Source organism: Bactrocera latifrons, unplaced genomic scaffold, assembly GCF_001853355.1.
Source record: "Bactrocera latifrons isolate USDA-ARS-PBARC rearing strain unplaced genomic scaffold, ASM185335v1 scaffold_92, whole genome shotgun sequence".
Lineage (NCBI taxonomy): Eukaryota > Metazoa > Arthropoda > Insecta > Diptera > Tephritidae > Bactrocera > Bactrocera latifrons.
The window spans coordinates 634,422-653,490 of NW_017537623.1; the positions used below are offsets into that span (position 1 = coordinate 634,422).

Genomic DNA, 19,069 nt, shown 5'->3' on the forward strand with positions numbered 1-19,069 from the left:
AAAGCCAACAACATTAACAGCAAAAACACTGACATTTACAACAACAATAATTGTAATAACCTCAACCAGCAACAATTAGAGCTYTTGCAACAGCAGTACAATAAACGGAATACCGTTGCTGAGCTGATCGCTCGCCAACAACAACAGCAACAGCACCAAATATCCAATGATATCAGCTCCACGGCCAACAGTGAAGCTTTGAATAGTGGAAATTTCGTCACTGATATGCCGGAAATTCTCAGCGTTGCTGCCTTAAATACTAACCATCACAAGAATAACAATAACATAAGTTCCTCGGTAGCAGGTTCGAACACAAAAACAGCTACAATGCACAACGTACGCTTACCGTCCATTTCGCCGACACTATCGTTGAACGGCAGCTCAAATGATGCAAACAATGGTGAGTTTATAAAATATTTAGACGCATAATCTACGTTTATATACAACTATTGTTATACTATATGTGTGTATATGAAATGTGTGAGACATATAGTGATAAGCACTAATTTGCTCTGTCTACTCCCACTTGCAGTACACGCCTACTCCATGTACGGCCCTATCAGCCCACAATCCAGTGACAGTGGTCACAGCTTACCCGATAACATGTCGCATGTGAATGGCAAGCAATACCGCAACAGCTTCAGCGGTTCCAACAGTTCATTTGATTCGCACGGCATGTCCAAGTCACAGTCGCAAGCGCATAAGGATCTRTTCACACAGCGCAAGCAGCGTGAGTTTACGCCGGACAGCAAGAAGGACGACAGCTATTGGGATCGACGTCGACGCAACAATGAGGCGGCCAAACGCAGTCGCGAGAAGCGTCGCTACAAYGATATGGTCTTGGAACAGCGTGTCGTTGAGCTGACAAAAGAGAATCATGTGCTCAAGGCACAATTGGACGCTATCAAAGATAAGTTCAATATTTCCGGTGAAAATTTGGTGAGCGTCGAACAGATATTGGCTTCATTGCCCACCAGYGAGCAGGTATTGAGTATTACGAAGCGTGCCAAAATGACAATAAATGGCGGTTTCAATGGCGCTACCACAGCGGTGCCCACATCCATTGTCTACGGTATACCAGCGCACRCAAACGCCAATGGCGCAGGTGGCATGCCTAGCACTACAACCATGGCACAAACACCCACTTCCAATGGCATACTGACACCACAAAAGTCTAACACCATGAATCAGGTGGCGAACAGCGATCCGAACAGCGCTTTGAACGGCGACAACGGCTTGTTRTGCAAAACGTCACAACAGTCACTRCAGCAGGCCATTAAGAATGTGAATCAAACAAATATGGCCAATACATTAACGCACCCGCATGTGATATCGTCGGTCGCACACATGCAAATGTCCACCTCGCCAGTACACCTCAACCCCGAACACTATCAGCCTCCACCACCCCTGCCGCTCAACACCAACTATAACGCTGAAATGGCACGTGCAAACAACACGAGCGTTTTAAATAACGGCGTCAATAACGCTAATGCGCCCACACATTTGGAGAGCGCACGTCACCACGTGACAGCAGCGACACCGCAGCAACAACAACCAGCACCTCCGTCCAATCTGCAGAACTTGCACGTGTTGCAAGCACTCAATCGCAATGTCAACTGCGATGATCTCGATAATTTGCGCAAAGTTGTTGCTGTAGTCGGYGCTGCTATCAACACGAATGGCACAACCGACACGACCGAAGCGCAACTTTACAATGAGATGTGTATAAGAGACAGGTGCTGCTATCAACACGAATGGCACAACCGACACGACCGAAGCGCAACTTTACAATGCACCGGTAACGGCACCTCTATACGTGCCACCACATCCCGCCAGCATGTATGCCTACAGCACAAAGGAACAGGTAACAGCGTCCAGTCAGAATTTAGAAAACGGCTATCACACAAAATCACCTGAACTCAATGGCGTCAGCTCGAGCGCGGTCGATGCGGTTACCTCCTCATCCGTCAACGGTAATGGCGCTGCTAACGGTGGCAATGACGTGTTAAATTTATCRCGTCGCGCTTGCTCGCCGGCCTATGAGCATATGCTCTCATCCACCATCTCGTCGTCGGCCTCCTCATCAGGTGTGGCCTCCGGCGATGATGAACACGAGCCGGATGGCGTTGACGATATCGAGCATAACAATGCGGTCAACATCAGCACCACCAGTCCCAGCAGCAGTGATTCGAACAATTCTTTGCCGCTCAAGTTGCGCCATAAGTCACATTTAGGTGATAAGGATGCGGCTGCTACGGCGCTGCTAGCGCTACAACACATTAAACAAGAGCCGGTGAGTAATCGCGCTTCACCACCCGGTTGGGTGGACAATGGCGATAATTCGAGCGATGAACGCGACTCGGGCATCTCAATCGGCAGCGCCGAGTGGACCGCACAATTTCAACGCAAAGCCGATAAGAGCAACAGCTCAATTGTGGGCGTGACACCGTCCGAACGCGAGCACATACTGAAATCTCATTTGGCACGCCTCGAATCGGAGGTGGCTAACATCAAGAATATGATGATCCTATCTGTAGATCAGATAAATACACCGGCGGATTTAAAAATCTAAGCTGCTTAGCTACGCGGCTCAGCCACATTTGTAGGGAAAACTGTAACCGTGTGTGCGGATCAGTCAAATTTGTGGAAAAAACCATAAGCGCTTGTATGGAGAGAGAGCAGAGACACAATAACTTTTTTTTACATATTTGTGGGGAGTGCTTTTGTTAGATAGGGGCGTGTTTATTGTATTAAACGTATGGGAATTGAGGCATGTATGTCTTAAGTTTTGTTGTGTACTGAAATTTTTTTTATTAAATGAAAATTGGACATAAAAAATAATTGTACAAAAGTTGCTTAACTGTGTATTAGTTAACTTGATTTAATTTTAATTTAATTTTAGCTGTCAAAAATATAAAAATAATTAGAATTTATTAATTTTGCATACAAAATATAATAACATAGCACTCTTAGCAGCCGCGGGCATGTGAACACACCTTYAGCAAATAAAATTTGAAAGTGTTAAATGTCATATATCAACAAAGAAGTTGGCAACGCGTAGCATCATATCAACAAATCTTATTCAATTATTTTCAAATCATTATTTTCGGTTCTTCAWAACATTTTTTTTTTCTAATTTTGAGTTGCAAAATCATTTCATTGTTGCTAACTTCAATCTAATTATTACTTAGTTGTTTAAATAATAAATAAAATTKTATAAAAAAGTTAAACAAAACAATTTGCAGCTAATAAATCCTATATAGTGCATACTTAGTTATATTTATATGATATTAAAAATATTGGAAAACTTCATTTTCGAATGAAATTTTTCGGTGGTCAACTTGTGCAAATGAATTTAATGAATTTTTCTTTATTTATTACATTTTCTTTACTTTTGCTAAGATCTCTCTAAGATATGTAGTACATGTAATTATTTAACTAATTAACTAGCTAGCTTGCCACCTGATATTTATATATACGCATAATAATTGTATTATAAATACCATTGTATTATCAGTTAGCATAGGCATACCTAATATTATCAATATATGCGTTAAAAAATATATGTACATAACGGTCTGAGTACAATTCTCAGCTAACACACAATTTGAAAAAAAAGAAATAAATAAAATATTAAAAAAAAAAAATAAATAAAAAATTGCTTAAAATTTTTCTAAATATATAATAATTAAAAGCTGATTGTAGAGCGCGTAATTTTAAAAACAACTGYTAAACACAAATTATGTGTATGTATGTTATTTATGTTCAGTTATTAGTTTATAAATATAAGAAAAAAGTTGCAAATTTAACAAACATTACTACCACCTGTGATTTCAGTAAACATAAAACATTCGCAAGTGGATTTCAGCAGTGACTAGTAGTTTTATAAACCACATACACATACATATATTTATATTTTTGTTTATATGTAAGTATTTAAAGATAAATATGTATGTAATCGCTGTGTAAAACATAAAAAAACGTTAACTGTTCATAGTTCCATTTACATATTTATTACACTACTATTGAATATGTAAAGAAGTTTTATATAATAGTTATACATACATATATTTATATATATATATATACGTTTGTTAATCACTACATTTATCTATATACATATTTATTTTGGAGTTCTTATTGCATTGTAAATATATTATAATAGCGTTTGCATACCTAAATATGTATTTTAGTAACTATTGAATTTTACATTAGACAACTACATAAATATTGTAAATAAACCTAAACATTTCCAAACAAAAAAATTAATTACAAAATTGCATTTTTTATTCAATTTCCCGCCAAAGAGAACAGTGCAGAAGGCTTTGAAATGTTAGAAATTTAAAGAATTTTGAAGTTACAGGAAACTCATTGTAAACGAAAAATAGAATAAAAAAAAAACTTAAAAAAAAAAATTATTTAAAAAAAAACCATTTTATTGCCTTGCAATTTGCAAAAAGGTATTTTCCTTTGACCTTAAGTTGTAAAACGTCAACCAGAGGATCGGAATACAATATCATATGTATGTATGTATATATGAACATATAACTCATACTCTGACCGACATATTCGGCATAAGGTTTGTTAGAAAAGCGAAAAGCATTATATGTAATACATAGGAATTGGGGGTAGTATATACCGTATTTTTTCTATTTTATTCACACACACACGTGATGTTTTGCTCCAAGGTCTGAATCGAAGCGGTATCGTTCGCCTAGACTTTAGACTTTACATATCCCCACAGGAAAAAGTGTAACGGTATAATATCACACGATCTTGATTGGATCAATCCAACGGCCCAAAACGTGAAATTATCTGCTCACCGAAGTCTTCTCTCAATACATCCAAAGATTTATGCGATGTGTGGGAAGTGGAGTTTTGTTGAAACCAATTTCAGGCATCAAATAATCGTTTCAGCGGCATCAAATACACAAACCATACCAAACCGTTGTTTTTTCTATATGGAATGGTAGTTTGAACATTTTTGATTGAATTTGGATAAATTTTGGTTATAAGGTAGCGTACTATAAATCCATAAAAAGAATTGAATATAATTTAAAATTGTATAGTAGTAGTTTTTGCTCTTGCCATGGTCGCCACCAAAAGGAGGACTTTTCTTCCGAGGCTGTTTATTGCTTTTCATTGGGGCGTTTTTACGTGGCGGTTTCCAAACATAGCGCACAACCCTGGCGAGGGATGGTTCGCCTTTTCACTTTGACAGGCCTTCAAACGGCTGTTCCTTGGCTACCCAGAGGATACTTGGTCTAGGACCAGAAATCGTGAGCTGCTTGAGCCATATGTAAAAGAACCGTTTCTGGAAACTTCCAAGTGAATGGCAATCAGAAAACAACAAAGTGGCGGGGATGAGTGTGGCTTTAGACCTGGATCAACAACTGATCAGATATTCACCATGCGCCAAATCTTGGAAAAGACCCATGGAAAGAGAATTGGCACACACGACCTCTTCGTCGATTTCAAAATTGCTTTTGTCCGCACGAAAAGCGCTGCATTTATGCCGTTATATTTGAATTTGGTATCCTCGCAAAACTACAGGTAATACTGATGTGTTAACTGACGTTGAGCAATACCAAAAGCTCCGTCCAAAACGAGGTTTCAGACAAAGCGACTCCCTATCGTGCGACTTCTTCAATATAATGGAATTTCGAATGGACGAAAACACTCCAGGTCTGAAAGTATTCGACGCAGTATCCACCGAAGGGAGCAGAGGAGGAGAAAGGTCTCCACTACGTTGGAAAGACTAGGGGGAAAGGGATCTGACTTCGGTTGGAATCTCGAATTGGCGTCACCTTTTGAAAAGAAGAACGACTGGCGCACTGTTGTTAAGTAGAAGAAGTTGTAGTTTTTAACAATACCGGAAAAGGGTATTTCACAGGTACCGTTAACTCGATAATAATATTGAAAAATTTCGGCAAGATATATTGGAAAGTTAGGAACACTTTCATACCCAATAGAACTGGGAAAGATTTCTGTCATAGTTTTTGTGCGATTAACTTTTACTTCAAGGCAAATGTATTTAACAACAAAGCGAATAAGTTTTCCGTGCTTTGTTGCAATTGATTTTAAGTGAATCCGCCATTAAGTCGAAATGGAGAATTCTCTTCGAAGCTCTTGTGTGTTTTTAGTAGTCGTGTCTTACTGGGTACAATTCAATTTGTTTCCGTTTTCTTTTTCCACATTCTGCACAGAAATGAGAACCCTGGTTAATTCGCAATTAGAATTTTTCCAGACAATCTGGCATGTTTGTTTTTGCAGCCGGGTGAGAGAAGTAAGAGTATATGAATATAAACAAAATTTAACTATTTATTGATTACTTTTAGCAAAGAAGAACAATATTAAAAATGAATTTTACAAAAATATAGGTAATTAATGTCACTGGACGTTTATTTTTTTTTTTAATGCTGCTGGAAATTACAAAAAACAAAAATATTGACAATTGGGTGTCGCTGACCATATTTCTAAATGCAAATTTTATGGCAGACTATTTTTCGCAGTCGCAAAACCAGTTAGATTCTGAAAAAGATCCGAATTCAGATCTCTGTTGTTGCGAATATATAGATCACCAAAATAAACGTTATCACATTCTTGCCTGCTGCTGCAATTGTGAAGACTTTGACAAAGTATTTACTGAGTGAGTATGCCGGAAGCATTTGTTGTGGAAAAGTTATTAATCAATGTCATTATTAATTATAGTTGGCTTACCTGTCGACGCATCGACCGATCTCGTAAACGCAATATGTTGTTATCTTTTCARGACCGCCTACGTATACCATGGCATGGTGGGGCAAAACAAGTTACATTTGATACTCTTGCCCCCGTATTCATTATACCGCTACTAATAAGTATAGCGGCGATAAATGCATATACGTGTGTTGTAATCTTTGTAGCATGTTCTGTGATCATGTGTTACGCATATAATTACATTCACCGTAATGCAGGACATACTACCTTCTTCAGTATTTGGAATCTTTCATCTTTAATTTATTTATTATTGCTATTTGAGTTTACTGTACCACTATTGGAAGTACTACCCGAAGAAAATGTGGTTTTAGCGCTTCTCTCTATAATATCTGTGTTTTGTTTTTGGCAAACTCGTAAACGAGCCGTTTTAAATAGAGTCATACAACCTCTCACTGGGGGCAGCGAGCTGCCAGATATTGCAGAAACAAGCGTTAATGAGGAGAATGAAACAGAGCAAACAACATTATTGATTGAGCAAGATTTGGATGAGGTACAATCATTGGATGGTATCAACAGTAATCAGCCAAATCTCTGCGCAACTTGTCGCAAGTGTGTGCCGGCAAGAACTGCACATTGTCCTGTTTGCAGAGCTTGTATTAAACGCCTTGATCACCACAGTTATTGGCTAAATTGCTGTATAGGCGAAAGTAATCATCGCTACTATATTGTAGGAATGATTTTTGGAGCTTTAGCTTTGATAGTGGGTGCTGATTTGACACTAACAGCGGTGTGTCATCCATTTTTAGCTGCTAACATTGCAGGCGTGCAAATTTTGCTACCAGACGATTGCACTGAAATTTTCGAGATGTATGAGTAAGTAGAATGCTTTGAACCTGAAAAAGTATGTCATTCATCAACAACTGTTCTCATAGATTATCCGTAGCTTTTGTTATTGCTATTTACGCTTTAATTATATCACAATATATATTGGTGATGCTTGTGCAACAGGGGTATATGATCTCACGCGGAATAACAGTACAGGAATGGAAGAGCGGCTTGCGGGGAAATAACAAAACAGTGAAATACAACTGCAAAAGTTTTGCTCTCTAAAAGGTAAAATGTGTGAAGTCCACCAAATAAAAATTTGGCATCAGCACAAATTCTACTAACTAAGCTAGTGTCGCGTGTACTAAATAAACCAAAGAGAAAGAATTATGCTTCATATGAATTGCATTAAAAATAATAATTATTCCTTGTATGATAATATAGTAACTTTGCATATATTACCGTTAGTTTAACATTAATTCGTCATCCTACTTAGGGACTGCAACTACTTACAACAACAACTATTCTTTCAAGTGTGACATTAATTTTGTGCTCTCTAAAAAAGCTTTCAACTAATTCGAGTTATGTATATGAAACTGATTAACTAACTTATTAGATTGTGGTAATAAGTGATATGAAATAAAATTCAACTCTGTAAAAAGCTATTTTATTTATAAAAGATAATTTGATAGCAGCTTTTCTATTTATGGGTTATCTCTGTTTGGTGTGTAATCTGGCAGCAGCTCCCATATTTTCATGCGCCAACGTTGACGTCGCTCCTCCGTCTCTCTTTCCAACTGTAATATTTGCGGTAAACGTTGCCAACAATCCAAAACCTTCCACTTCAAATGCCTGCACGAAAGTAAACAAATAACCAAAGGTTTGTGGAAAAATTCAACAAATTTATATTGACATTTATTCCTACCATTCGTGGTGAGATGTCGCCTGTTTCATTTTTGCTGCTGCAATGGCGCTCATTCGTGCGCTATGTTGTGCCCATAATTTGAATGTGATCTCGGTACGCTTCAAGTCACACCAATCGACGGCTACATTGAATTTACTACGCTCTTGTTGAACATACAATTGCCATGCACATAATGTTTTCCTTTTTATTATTTTATCATATAAATCATCAGCCATTAATTGTTGATCATTGCGTAATTTTATATAGTAGTCGCGCCAGTTTGCGAAATATGTACGTTTAAAAATTTGCCGTCTGAAATGCTCRCACTTTCGCTTATTCTCACGTTTGCGTATTATCAACCGTTTAAATCCTTCCATACCAATGCGACGCAGCAGTAACCGGCGATAAAAYTCATCCGCTTTATGCTTCGCCTCAAGCGACCGTTGATGTTCTCGTTCTTTGAGTACTTTAGCCATTTTCTCTTGACGACGTTTTTCTTTTAAAGCTTCAATACGCAAGCGCTTAGCCTCTTCATCTTCGAGACGCTAAAAATTTGATGRAGAACCTCATTAATGCTACCAACTTATTTGAACAACCTTCAATAAGATAACCCATGAAGAAAGTTGATTATTGTTTCTTGTAAACCAAGTTTATAACGTTTGGAATAAAAGTTTACATAAATAAATGGAAACAATCAACTTTTATTTTGTTCTAAGAACTTTTCGGTCCTAACTCTAATCGACATTTTTTTAGTTTTACCCTGAACAGGGTTATTAAGTTTGCCACCTGGAAGAAAACGTTGTAGTATATACCAGAAAGTATATTTATAAATGACSAGCTCAGTCGATTTAGTCATGTYTGTCTGTTTGTCCGTCTGTATGTATATACGCAAACTAGTCCMTCAGTTYTGGAGATGTCGATCTGGAATTCTGGACACGTCCTTTTAACCCCAAAAAACTTTTTATTTGTCGGATTATATTGAAATTTTATAGCATATAGCTGCCATACAAACTGATAGGTCAAATTCATGTTTTTTCTTGTTTTTAATGGCGGTTCTCAATAAGAATCTAACATTTGAAACTAAGTAATAGAATGAAAAACTCGGTCAAGTATCTAGCGAAAGATGTTAGCGAAAATTATATAAAAATGTACGATAAATCTAACTTTGCTTGCTAATTAGAAGTAGTAGCATCTAACAAAAAAATTCAATTTATATAAAATCAGAATAAACCTTTGCTTCTTCAGCAGCCATCTTTTGTGCCTCCTTCTCGGCCTCTTGTTGCAAACGTCTTTGACGAGCTTTTTCATGACGAATGTTTCTTTCCAAAGCGCGTTCCTCCATTTGAAGTAAGAATTTAGGCATAAATAAAGCTTTTCCTTGTAAAGTGGTCATATTTTCATCTTTTTCATCACRCAGATTACCGATCAGCTGTAGACATTTAGCTTTTGCTTTGAACTTCGGATCACCATGACGTATGATGGTCTTSAGCTCATTTTTTAAGTCTTCTCTGGCCTCCTTAGCTTCATCAGACAGCTTATTCAACTTTAGTTCCATAATTATGCGTTCCTGCCGYTCGAGCTTTAGCCTTTGTAGATCAATAATGTCCTGTTGTATTTTTATTCTGGGAAATAGTAACACGATAGTTTACAAAAACAAAATATGTTATGATTGGGGACTTAGTTGACGGTAGCGATGTATAATAGACGTTAACACACTTTGGTTTTTCATTATTGAATAACTCTTTTTAAACTTACTTGTTTTGGTATTTTTTTGTTGTTTGCGTTGAAACCGCTGGAGTTTTTTGAGTTTCCTCACGTGCTTGCCCAGTGTTACACTGACGCGCATAGCGGGTTAAACGTAATTTCTCTTTTCGTATTTTGTCCAAGAACATATTGATTTTATGTACGCGATCACTTTTACTGGACACATCTTCTCTTTCTATCTTCTCAATGGTTACGAAGTGTATCCATTTTAAGAAATACTTTTTCAACAACGTAAGGTTTGTGTTTGTTCGTGGCCGAAAAAGTTGCTGAATAATTAAGTTTTGCTCGTGGTTGGAAATGCTCTCATCTTCTAACTCTTCTGACGTTGTAATTGCGGCATCCACTTCTTTCGGTTTTGAAAGTTTTGTAATAACAAGTGGTTCCAATGCATTTGCTACATATTGAGAAGTAGTATCTTTAGAATTGATTTGAACCTCAAAGGGTTCAGCGGCTTTTTTGTTCTCCATGTTAGATCCGTTTTCTTGTGTTAATATTTCTTCTGCCTCCATTTGTAGCTCGAAAAGTGCTTCCTCTGCTAAATCCGAAACAACTGAATCAATACCATCACTCGTATTTGAGCATATGGAATTCTCCCGATCGAAGTTCTTTATATTCACCGTTTCAACAAAACGCACACAACGTTCTTTACATGAAGCTTTACCATTTGATTCCATATCAACACTGTTGGGACACTTGCAGGCTCCCTTCAAAAATTGTTGATCTTTTTCAAAAGATTTGTTTTCAAGATTACTTTCAAGCAGATTGCTTTCCGGCTCATTGACRATGATTGTATTCCGCGACTCAATTTCTTCAACTTTCTTTTCTGAAAATTTATTTAAACTATCAGTCTTGGTATGCTCAACATTCGCATTATCGATGATGGTATTTTTTAATAAATAATCATCTTGAACTTCAACATTTGTTACATCTGCTTTGAAATCGCTTTCAGGAACCATTTCCAYTGCGCCTTTGAGATTCTCTTCCTGATGGGCTTCTTCAAGTTCGTTGTTGTTTTTTATTAGTATGGTAGCTTCATATATCTCATCAACCTTTTGCAATGCCTCCAAAGGCGCAGCGTAAAAGTTTTCAATATGCATTGCAGCCCTAACCAAACTCTGTGTTAAATACTCATTGTCCATGTCATATATTTTATTATTGTCATCACTCTGAATTATTTTTACTCGAAGCGTGTTCCTTTTGCGATTTTTCTKTAGTTGTTGCCGAAATTTGCTTAATTCATTCATGATGTAGCGTTCCTCAACGGCCAAATTATGGTTTACACAAGCGTCAAGTGTTCGTAGTCCACCCACAGTAGCTAAAGGCAATTTTCGTGGTATTTTGCGAAACTATTTTGTAAAAATTTACATACATATTAGATACACATTAGATACATATTTTGTTATCTCCACTTATTTTAACGTCGATTACCATTTCATGTCGCATATCCATAACAAGTACAGGATTAAGCACTTTGTTTGGTAAGCTTTTGCCACATAATACGGATTCATCGTGCTGATTGATATAGTCCTTTTCAATGAAATTTTTTACAATATCAGTTTTTAATGAAGATGCATTTTTACATGTATTTCGTTTTCGTATTCGATCCCATCGGGTAAGCTTTTGGCTAGTTTTTTCCTTTCTTGTTTGTCTCATTGGAAATGTTGAAATATTTTATTGTATTTTAATGTAATTTTTCTTTCGTTCTAATTGAAAATGTATGAAAATAGTGTGATATTCCACAAACTGAAATAAACAAGTTTTTTTGGTTTCCAAGGTAACCAAATGTGTTCCAATTGGAAAAGGCCCTGACAAAAAATCACTTTATATAGCAAAAAAATTTAAACCAATTGTAAACAAATATTATTACAGTAAAAAAGGCATATTATTACGAATTATCTAAGCCGTTTATAAGAAAACCGGGTCTTCCAGTATCACTCGTCAACACTTCCTACAATTGGAATAATTTTTTATGCCACCACAACAAAAACAGCCAGTTCTATAAACTAGCAGCTTTAAATAACATTAACATATTTATTGCGTTAAGTAGTTTTATTTATTAATTCTTCCTTTCTTCTTTTGTATTAAAAAAATTTTCGCATAAAGCAATATTTAATCTTAAATAAATACAATCGTTGTGATTATTTTAATGATTTGAAATTTTTTTTATTTAGAAGCAGCAACTCTACAAACTGAAAAAGTGTTCCCAATCGCATTATAGTATAAACAAAAAACTTGCATTTAGCATAATTCCATAAATATTTCACAATAATTTCCTAAGCAGCAGGGTCTTTTTTGCCTTTTCCCTTTTTGGCAGCAGCGACAGCTGCTTCAACATCAATAGGCGCCGGTTTTACGAATGGAATTTCGTCACGATATTTTTCGGGCATATATTTTTTTAATGGCTCTGGCACTTTCACGCCAGTCTCCGTTTGATGAGTCTCGAGAATAGCACATATAACACGGGTTGTGGCGCACATTGTGGCGTTGAGCATATGCACGTAATCCACAGAAGCATTCATTTTCTTAGTTTGACCATAACGTACAAGAAGTCGTCGTGCCTGATAATCAAGGCAGTTGGAGCACGAAACTAGTTCCCGGAATGCGCCGCTACCACCAAACCAAGCTTCCAAATCAAGTTTTTTTGAGGCAGCATGATTTAGCGCACCAGATACAATATTAACAATACGATATGGAATATTTAAAGACTGGCAGAATGTTTCAGCATTGTCAATCATTTCGTCCATCATCTCCCAGGATTTATTATCATGCGGGGAAGTAAGTACGAATTGCTCAACTTTCTCAAACTGATGAACACGGAAGATACCACGAGTGTCACGACCATGAGAGCCTACTTCTTGACGGAAACAGGTTGACAAACCAGCATACTTTATAGGTAGAGAAGCCTCCGGCAGCCATTCATCGCGATGGTATGCAGCAATTGGTTGTTCTGAAGTTGCAATAAGATATTTTTCATCTGTAGCAACTTCATCGCCGCGTTCGCTGCTTTTGCCAATCACTTTGTASAGTTCCTCATCAAATTGCGAAAGTTGTGCTACTTCCTGCATAACTTCTTTGCGCATGAAGAAGGGTGTATACAAAGGTGTAAAACCACGGTTACTCAACATATGTAGTGAATGTTGAATGAGCGCTTGTTCGAGAAATACTGCAGGACCTGTCAAGAAGTAACCACGSCCTCCTGATACAACTGCACCCTTTTCAGCATTCATGCCGTCTATCATCACAATAAGATCGACATGAGAGTATTTCGTTCTGCGTTCACAGTCACCAAATGTCCGTTCAACACGATTTTCTTCTTCGTCATTGGATACTGGCACTGTTTCATGTAAATGATTTCCAACTTCACGTAGTGCAGTATTTCGGCGCTGCTCGGCTTGCTGCAGACACCTTTCATTTTCTGACATCGCCTCATCGATTAGTACGCGAACCTTCTTTATCTGATTCACTGTTAGCTGACGCAATATGTCTGAAGTTACTTCAGTCAAATTGCCCTTGACATTTTCAGGAACTTCTTCAGCGGCATCACCTTGCGGTTCTTTTTTCTTCATTTTTTCTCCAATTTCTTTGCTGCATAGATTTTTCGCCTTGTTTAGGTTGTCGGCACGGTGTCTGCGTTGTCGCCATTCGGTGTCTTGCTCAATGACTGTTTCTACCAAAGCCAAATCTTTGAAACGCTTTTTCTGATTCTCTCTGATAGCGTCTGGATTTCCGCCTTTGTCACTACGGAACAAATCTAAATCCAAAACCATCTTTATTTAAATTTATTTTATACAAATGTGAATCACAACGTGGCGACTAACTTTGCACTTGAGTTTGCTTATTTTTAATGATGATACAAACAGTGCTGCCACTTAATATACAAATAACTAATTGTATGTCTCCACTATTTGTAGATAGATGTAAGTGATCATATATTTTTTATTACAAGCAATTTCAACTATGATGCTGATAAAACAAACACATACACACATTTAAGCACATATGTAAACGCATGCAAAGATAACACAATTAACTTACGTTCATAAAGTCCCTTGTGTTCTAACTWAAGGAAATATCCATAAAAATGTCCACGCCAATAATTCAAATAACTGCAGAACAAGTTCGTGAGGTACTCAACTGGAGGATGGTGTGCGCAGCTGTTGAGGAAGCTATGAAATCAGTTTCATATTCAAAAGTAGATCAAGATCGGGATGACAACGACAGCCCGCAAACGAGTCAACCTGCTCGTAGCATGACAGTTTGTGGTGATAAAACCAATATTTTATTAACCATGCCAGCATACGTAGGCAATTACAGATTGACCTCAAGTACAGATGATGATTCCACTTTAAAATCCAGCACTTTAGCTTGTAAAGTGGTGACATCCTTTGGAAAAAATCCTGAACGCGCATATCCACTACCAACAATTATGGCAAATATTCTTATCTTTAATAAGGAAACAGGAAAACTAGATTGCATCATGGATGGGACAGATATTACTGCCTGGCGCACCGCAGCCGCTTCTTTAGTGGCCACAAAGTACTTATATTTTCCACGCTATCCTGAAGGCATTGCACGACCAATCAAAGTGGCTATAATAGGTACTGGCGTTCAAGGTGAAAGTCATGCACTTGGTATGTGCTCCTATTTCACAGTTAGTGATATTTATCTATGGAACCGCACTAGTACCAAAGCCGAGTCATTGGGGAAAAAACTGCAATCGGAAATAGCAAACGTAAGAGTTCACGTCTGCTCAACCGCATCTGAAGCAGTTGCAGATGCTGATGTCGTTTGCGTAGGCACATATTCTTCCACACCTTTAGTTACACATACCATGTTAAAGAAGCGTCATGTTCATATTAATAGTAAGTTGCACATAAATGAAGTACAATATACCAGCCTCAACACAAATAGATGTATGTAGATCTTAAAACCTGTTTGTGTCTTTGCTTACAAACTGAGAAAATATTAATATTTAAATTAATTAAAATTAAAATTTATGTCTTATGTCTAGACATTTGTACTCAAATATATTAAATTCTTATACCAATATTACAGCCGTTGGCGCTGGTCAAGTGCATTTTGGCGAAGTTGGACCAGACATTTACGAGAATGGAAAAGTATATATTGATTCCTGGGAAAACGCGAAGAAAGAGTTAAATGGATTAAAAGCTGAGCTTATTGGTGAAGTAGGAGAAGTTATCAATACAAAAAAATATCCACTGAATGACAAAATAACAATATTTCAATCGATGGGTGAGTGAAAATAATTGTTTCGAACACAAATAATATTTGGTTTCAATCTAGGTATGGCTGCTGAAGATGCAACAGTGGCGCAGTCGATATTGAACGCGGTTCAGTCCAAGAAAGAATAGAAAACATTCTGCAAATTTCAGAGGATTTAAGAATTTTCGCGATTAAAAGGAAAAATAATATTAAGAAAAAAAAAAAATTAAAGGAAATCATTCCAAGGACTAGTATAAACTGCTATCAATGTAAATATACCTACTTGTGAAACAAAATTGTATATCTTCTCTGAAATTTGACTTGTAGTAACTTTTGGTGTATTCTATCTTGGCTTTTTTAAAACAGGAAATTTGTTATTATTTAGCTGTTTTCCACTAGGAATCAACCACTTTTCATCAAAACTTTATTATTTATTAACAAAATATGCATTTTTCGTAACCTTGATAATAAAAACTGCATCGTTGAGTCGCTTTAATATGAATATTTGTTGACAATATTATTGTTGCCAGACTACTTCAGTTTTTAAATACCCAAAACCTCTTTTGTTAATAGATTAGTAAATGTTTCGGAATATTTTTCATAGATATTAAGATTTTTTTAACTAATTTTAACGATGCTTGTTCGCATAGTTTAAATATAATGTAAACTAACATATGTTTTAGGTTTACGTTGCAATTGCAGAATAAYTTGTACCGTTAAAGCAGTAATAATTTTTTGGCAGCACGGCAACCCTAGCTGTTGCACATTTGGAAATTGTAAATAAAAATTCACATTGGAAGTTTAAATATAAATAACATTACATTGCAGTGACTAACAATTATGAGTATAATTAATTTTGAAATTGAAGAAATACGTAAGCTGTGCGAAAATACCGTACCAAATTCTAAAATTGTAGCTTGCATTTGTGGGGAATCACCGCTTGTGCGCGTAGACATAAACGAAAATGAGTCGCATCGCCAACTCACGGTTTGCCTGCGTTTTCCAGCCAATTATCCAGATGAGTCAATCCTTGTTGAACTGAAGAGTCGGACGTTGTCCAATAAGTTCCTAGACGGCCTTGCAACACTTAGTGAGAAACATGCGCGCCAACATTTGGGAAAACCGCAAGGACTGCATGTACTAAGATTTGTGCAACAATATCTGACTGAAAATCCACTTTGTGTTTGTTTTGACGAAATACAAGACCTACGCCGMGATCTTGGCACGGATGCCACACCGGATCAATTGAAATTAAAACAGCGTCATTCGATTGTGCAATTAACAGCAAAAGGTGGCGAGTACTACTACAAAGTGAGTGCATTTTTACCGAAGGATTACCCGAAAGAGTGTGTACAACTACAGAATCAGGAAACGAATTTACCAGCAATTTTGCTTCGTTACTTGAACGGACAATCACGTGAAATCGCTAGACAATGTGTCGAACCACCACTTCGTTTGAATAAGAAGGAACAATTGGCTTTTCAACCAGTACCTAGCCTATATCGTGCTCTCAAATTTTGTCTGGCCGCTACATCGGACTTTCATATAGAGTTATGTCCAATTTGTGAGAAAGAGGTGTTGCCAAAGAAACCAACTCAGTTGGAGTTAGATGATACAAAGGACTCATATGTGGAACGTGTATACTGYGGACACCTTTTTCATCAGGCTTGCCTGAAGCATTACCTACAACAGCCACCTTTTCCTAAGGGTGGTAAATTATGCCCAGCTAAGCGACGACATCCGCGTTCCGATGCAAAGTACTATATGGGTGGTGCCATTAGTAATGGAAAGCAACCGATTGTCAATGCAGACAACGGAGGAACATGTGGAATTCGGTTGGCGCACGATCGTTGGGTTGTTAATGTAAAACTAGCTGAATCACGTTGGGCGCAAAAACAAGCGCGGGAACGAGAACTACAGGAAGTAGTAGATTTTCTGAAGTGAACTGAACTCGTGCCTTACGCAAGTGCATACTCAAAAATTAGTAATTTTATATATGGTTTATTAGTTGTAAACAGGTTTTGAAACATTTAAATTAAAAATAGAATATATTAAACAATAAACTAATATATATGTATTGTACGTCGTGTAGACTGATAAATCAGAAATGAAAGAAATGAAAAAATGATATATCAAAGCAAATGTTTTATTCGTAAAGAGCAAAATTGAAATTGAATGGCGTTCAAAATTAATTTTACATCAAAGTAAATTTTTAATACATAAGTTTGTGACAACGAAATTAGKTAACATTCGACATTTTATACCGTTATGTATATGTACAAATGCGTTTATATGCGTGTGCACTTATTATTGAATAGATGAGTCGATACAACGTTTAGAGCGAATGACCATGAGTTTTGACTGGTTCAAAATGATTACGATACTCTGCACTTAAATTTAAAAAAGGAAGACATTACTACTTATCATTATACGGTGCGATTGTGACAAAATTTGACTAGTACGATATTAAAACTAACATAAAATTTACAACTATTTGATTGTAGCGTATTGATTAGTGCAGCTTAGTATATACGGTTCATTTAAAATTCGGTTATAAATTCTCCTTCCTCATGTCGTTTAATTGGATCTCCCTTGATTAGTGAACTAATTAAACTGAAATACAATCAGAAAAGAATGTTCATCCAAATAAAGTGCTATATAGTATTATATATGATACCAACCAGTACATTGCTACGAAAAACATAACGAAGTAATAACCCAAATAAATCATGCAATTTCTGAGATGCACTTTCAAAAGTCCACGGCTATGTATATCGATCGGATCGTAAACACCTAGACTATCTCTGGGTTGTCTTTGCAGTTCATATCCCAGCCATATGGCCATTGGCATATTAAGTAATAGCATTATCCAGTGCCCTCCACACAATAGCAGTATACAAAGTAAAGCATGTATTCCGAATTTTGGTATAACCCAAAAGTTTAAACGTGAACAACATTCTTGAGCATTTAGATAGTCACTCTCCAGATCCGCAAGTGTCAGTACCTGTTATATTGAATACTGTATGTAATATGCACTCCAAAGCACTACTCTTCGATACTCACATAGTAAATTAGCAGTAAAAGTATYGATCCATACACGAGTAGGGTTATTGAAAATGTTACCGTTTCCGGGAGCATAACGGTTATAATTTTGTTTCACAAATTTAAATTTGAAAATCTACTATTACTTAAAAGGCGTTGACTTTCATTAACGATACTAATTTGTTTACTACAAAGTTATCATTTGTTTTGTTTTCGTATCTTCGTTTTGACGTTTCTCAGCGAACAATAATATAAAAGAAATGAAAATTACAGGGTGACAGTAATGCACAAGAATTTTCAGTTGTCATGAACAGCTTCGCAGCGGTAGATTAAGGAGACACTGTTTTCTGCTGTTGATGTCCGAATTCTTGCTATAAATCGGCTAATTCTGCGCTAATAATTAAATCTCACCAAAGTGTGTAGAATAATAACTATTTAATGTTAAATTAATGGATTAAAAATTTGCTTTCATAGTAATATACCTGGTATAGTCACGAAAATTCTTTCACGAAAGCATACTCGTTTGTATTCACACACCGCTGAACTGGTATTTGAGGTTAGGGCTTTATAGTGCTAATTGTGTAGCGCTAGTTTCCTTAAAAATTGAACCCC

General features: G+C 36.7%; 7 protein-coding genes across 8 annotated transcripts in view; 4 read left to right on the plus strand and 3 right to left on the minus strand.

Moving 5' to 3' along the window:
- The window catches only part of LOC108977596 (uncharacterized protein DDB_G0283357), a 5,687-nt gene extending 2,017 nt beyond the window's left edge, over nt 1-3,670 (plus strand). Inside the window, exons 2-4 of the mRNA XM_018947337.1 lie at nt 5-400; nt 533-1,710; nt 1,742-3,670. Of these exons, the coding sequence (XP_018802882.1) occupies nt 5-400; nt 533-1,710; nt 1,742-2,572 (2,405 nt within the window). The 3' untranslated portion in view covers nt 2,573-3,670. The remainder of the gene's footprint in view (nt 1-4; nt 401-532; nt 1,711-1,741) is intronic.
- A 2,580-nt stretch (nt 3,671-6,250) lies between these two features.
- Nucleotides 6,251-8,185, plus strand: LOC108977601 (palmitoyltransferase ZDHHC23). Of its 2 annotated transcripts, XM_018947350.1 has the most exons (4): nt 6,251-6,286; nt 6,499-6,649; nt 6,712-7,572; nt 7,632-8,185. In XM_018947350.1, exons 3-4 carry the CDS (start codon nt 6,755-6,757, stop codon nt 7,807-7,809), a joined length of 996 nt encoding a protein of 331 aa, XP_018802895.1. In that variant the 5' UTR covers nt 6,251-6,286; nt 6,499-6,649; nt 6,712-6,754; the 3' UTR covers nt 7,810-8,185. The 2 variants fall into 2 exon arrangements, with proteins under 2 accessions (XP_018802895.1, XP_018802894.1); XM_018947349.1 differs by lacking the exon at nt 6,251-6,286 and having other exon boundaries at nt 6,293-6,649.
- LOC108977599 lies at nt 8,170-12,238 on the minus strand. The gene is made up of 5 exons (XM_018947346.1): nt 11,621-12,238; nt 10,184-11,538; nt 9,660-10,050; nt 8,450-8,973; nt 8,170-8,376 (listed from the first exon to the last, which is right to left on the minus strand). Exons 1-5 carry the CDS (start codon nt 11,843-11,845, stop codon nt 8,229-8,231), a joined length of 2,643 nt encoding a protein of 880 aa, XP_018802891.1. The 5' UTR covers nt 11,846-12,238; the 3' UTR covers nt 8,170-8,228.
- A 92-nt stretch (nt 12,239-12,330) lies between these two features.
- Nucleotides 12,331-14,047, minus strand: LOC108977600 (serine--tRNA ligase, cytoplasmic). Its single transcript, XM_018947348.1, has one exon. The coding sequence runs from the start codon at nt 13,957-13,959 to the stop codon at nt 12,466-12,468; it is 1,494 nt and encodes a 497-aa protein (XP_018802893.1). The 5' UTR covers nt 13,960-14,047; the 3' UTR covers nt 12,331-12,465.
- Nucleotides 14,048-14,135: 88 nt separating this feature from the next.
- Nucleotides 14,136-17,482, plus strand: LOC108977603 (ketimine reductase mu-crystallin). The gene is made up of 3 exons (XM_018947352.1): nt 14,136-15,054; nt 15,248-15,445; nt 15,497-17,482. Exons 1-3 carry the CDS (start codon nt 14,274-14,276, stop codon nt 15,562-15,564), a joined length of 1,047 nt encoding a protein of 348 aa, XP_018802897.1. The 5' UTR covers nt 14,136-14,273; the 3' UTR covers nt 15,565-17,482.
- On the plus strand, nt 15,452-17,760 carry LOC108977602. Its single transcript, XM_018947351.1, has one exon. It carries the CDS (start codon nt 16,256-16,258, stop codon nt 17,357-17,359), a length of 1,104 nt encoding a protein of 367 aa, XP_018802896.1. The 5' UTR covers nt 15,452-16,255; the 3' UTR covers nt 17,360-17,760.
- On the minus strand, nt 17,541-18,656 carry LOC108977604 (protein cornichon homolog 4). The gene is made up of 3 exons (XM_018947353.1): nt 18,479-18,656; nt 18,097-18,419; nt 17,541-18,028 (listed from the first exon to the last, which is right to left on the minus strand). Exons 1-3 carry the CDS (start codon nt 18,551-18,553, stop codon nt 17,956-17,958), a joined length of 471 nt encoding a protein of 156 aa, XP_018802898.1. The 5' UTR covers nt 18,554-18,656; the 3' UTR covers nt 17,541-17,955.
- Between the last annotated feature and the right edge of the window lie 413 nt (nt 18,657-19,069).

Coding starts and splice junctions, on each gene's coding strand:
- LOC108977603 (XM_018947352.1), top strand. CDS start 14,274: ATGTCCACGCCAATAATTCAAATAACTGCAGAACAAGTTCGTGAGGTA. Junction 15,055..15,247: donor GCGTCATGTTCATATTAATA/GTAAGTTGCACA, acceptor CCAATATTACAG/CCGTTGGCGCTGGTCAAGTG. Junction 15,446..15,496: donor AACAATATTTCAATCGATGG/GTGAGTGAAAAT, acceptor GTTTCAATCTAG/GTATGGCTGCTGAAGATGCA.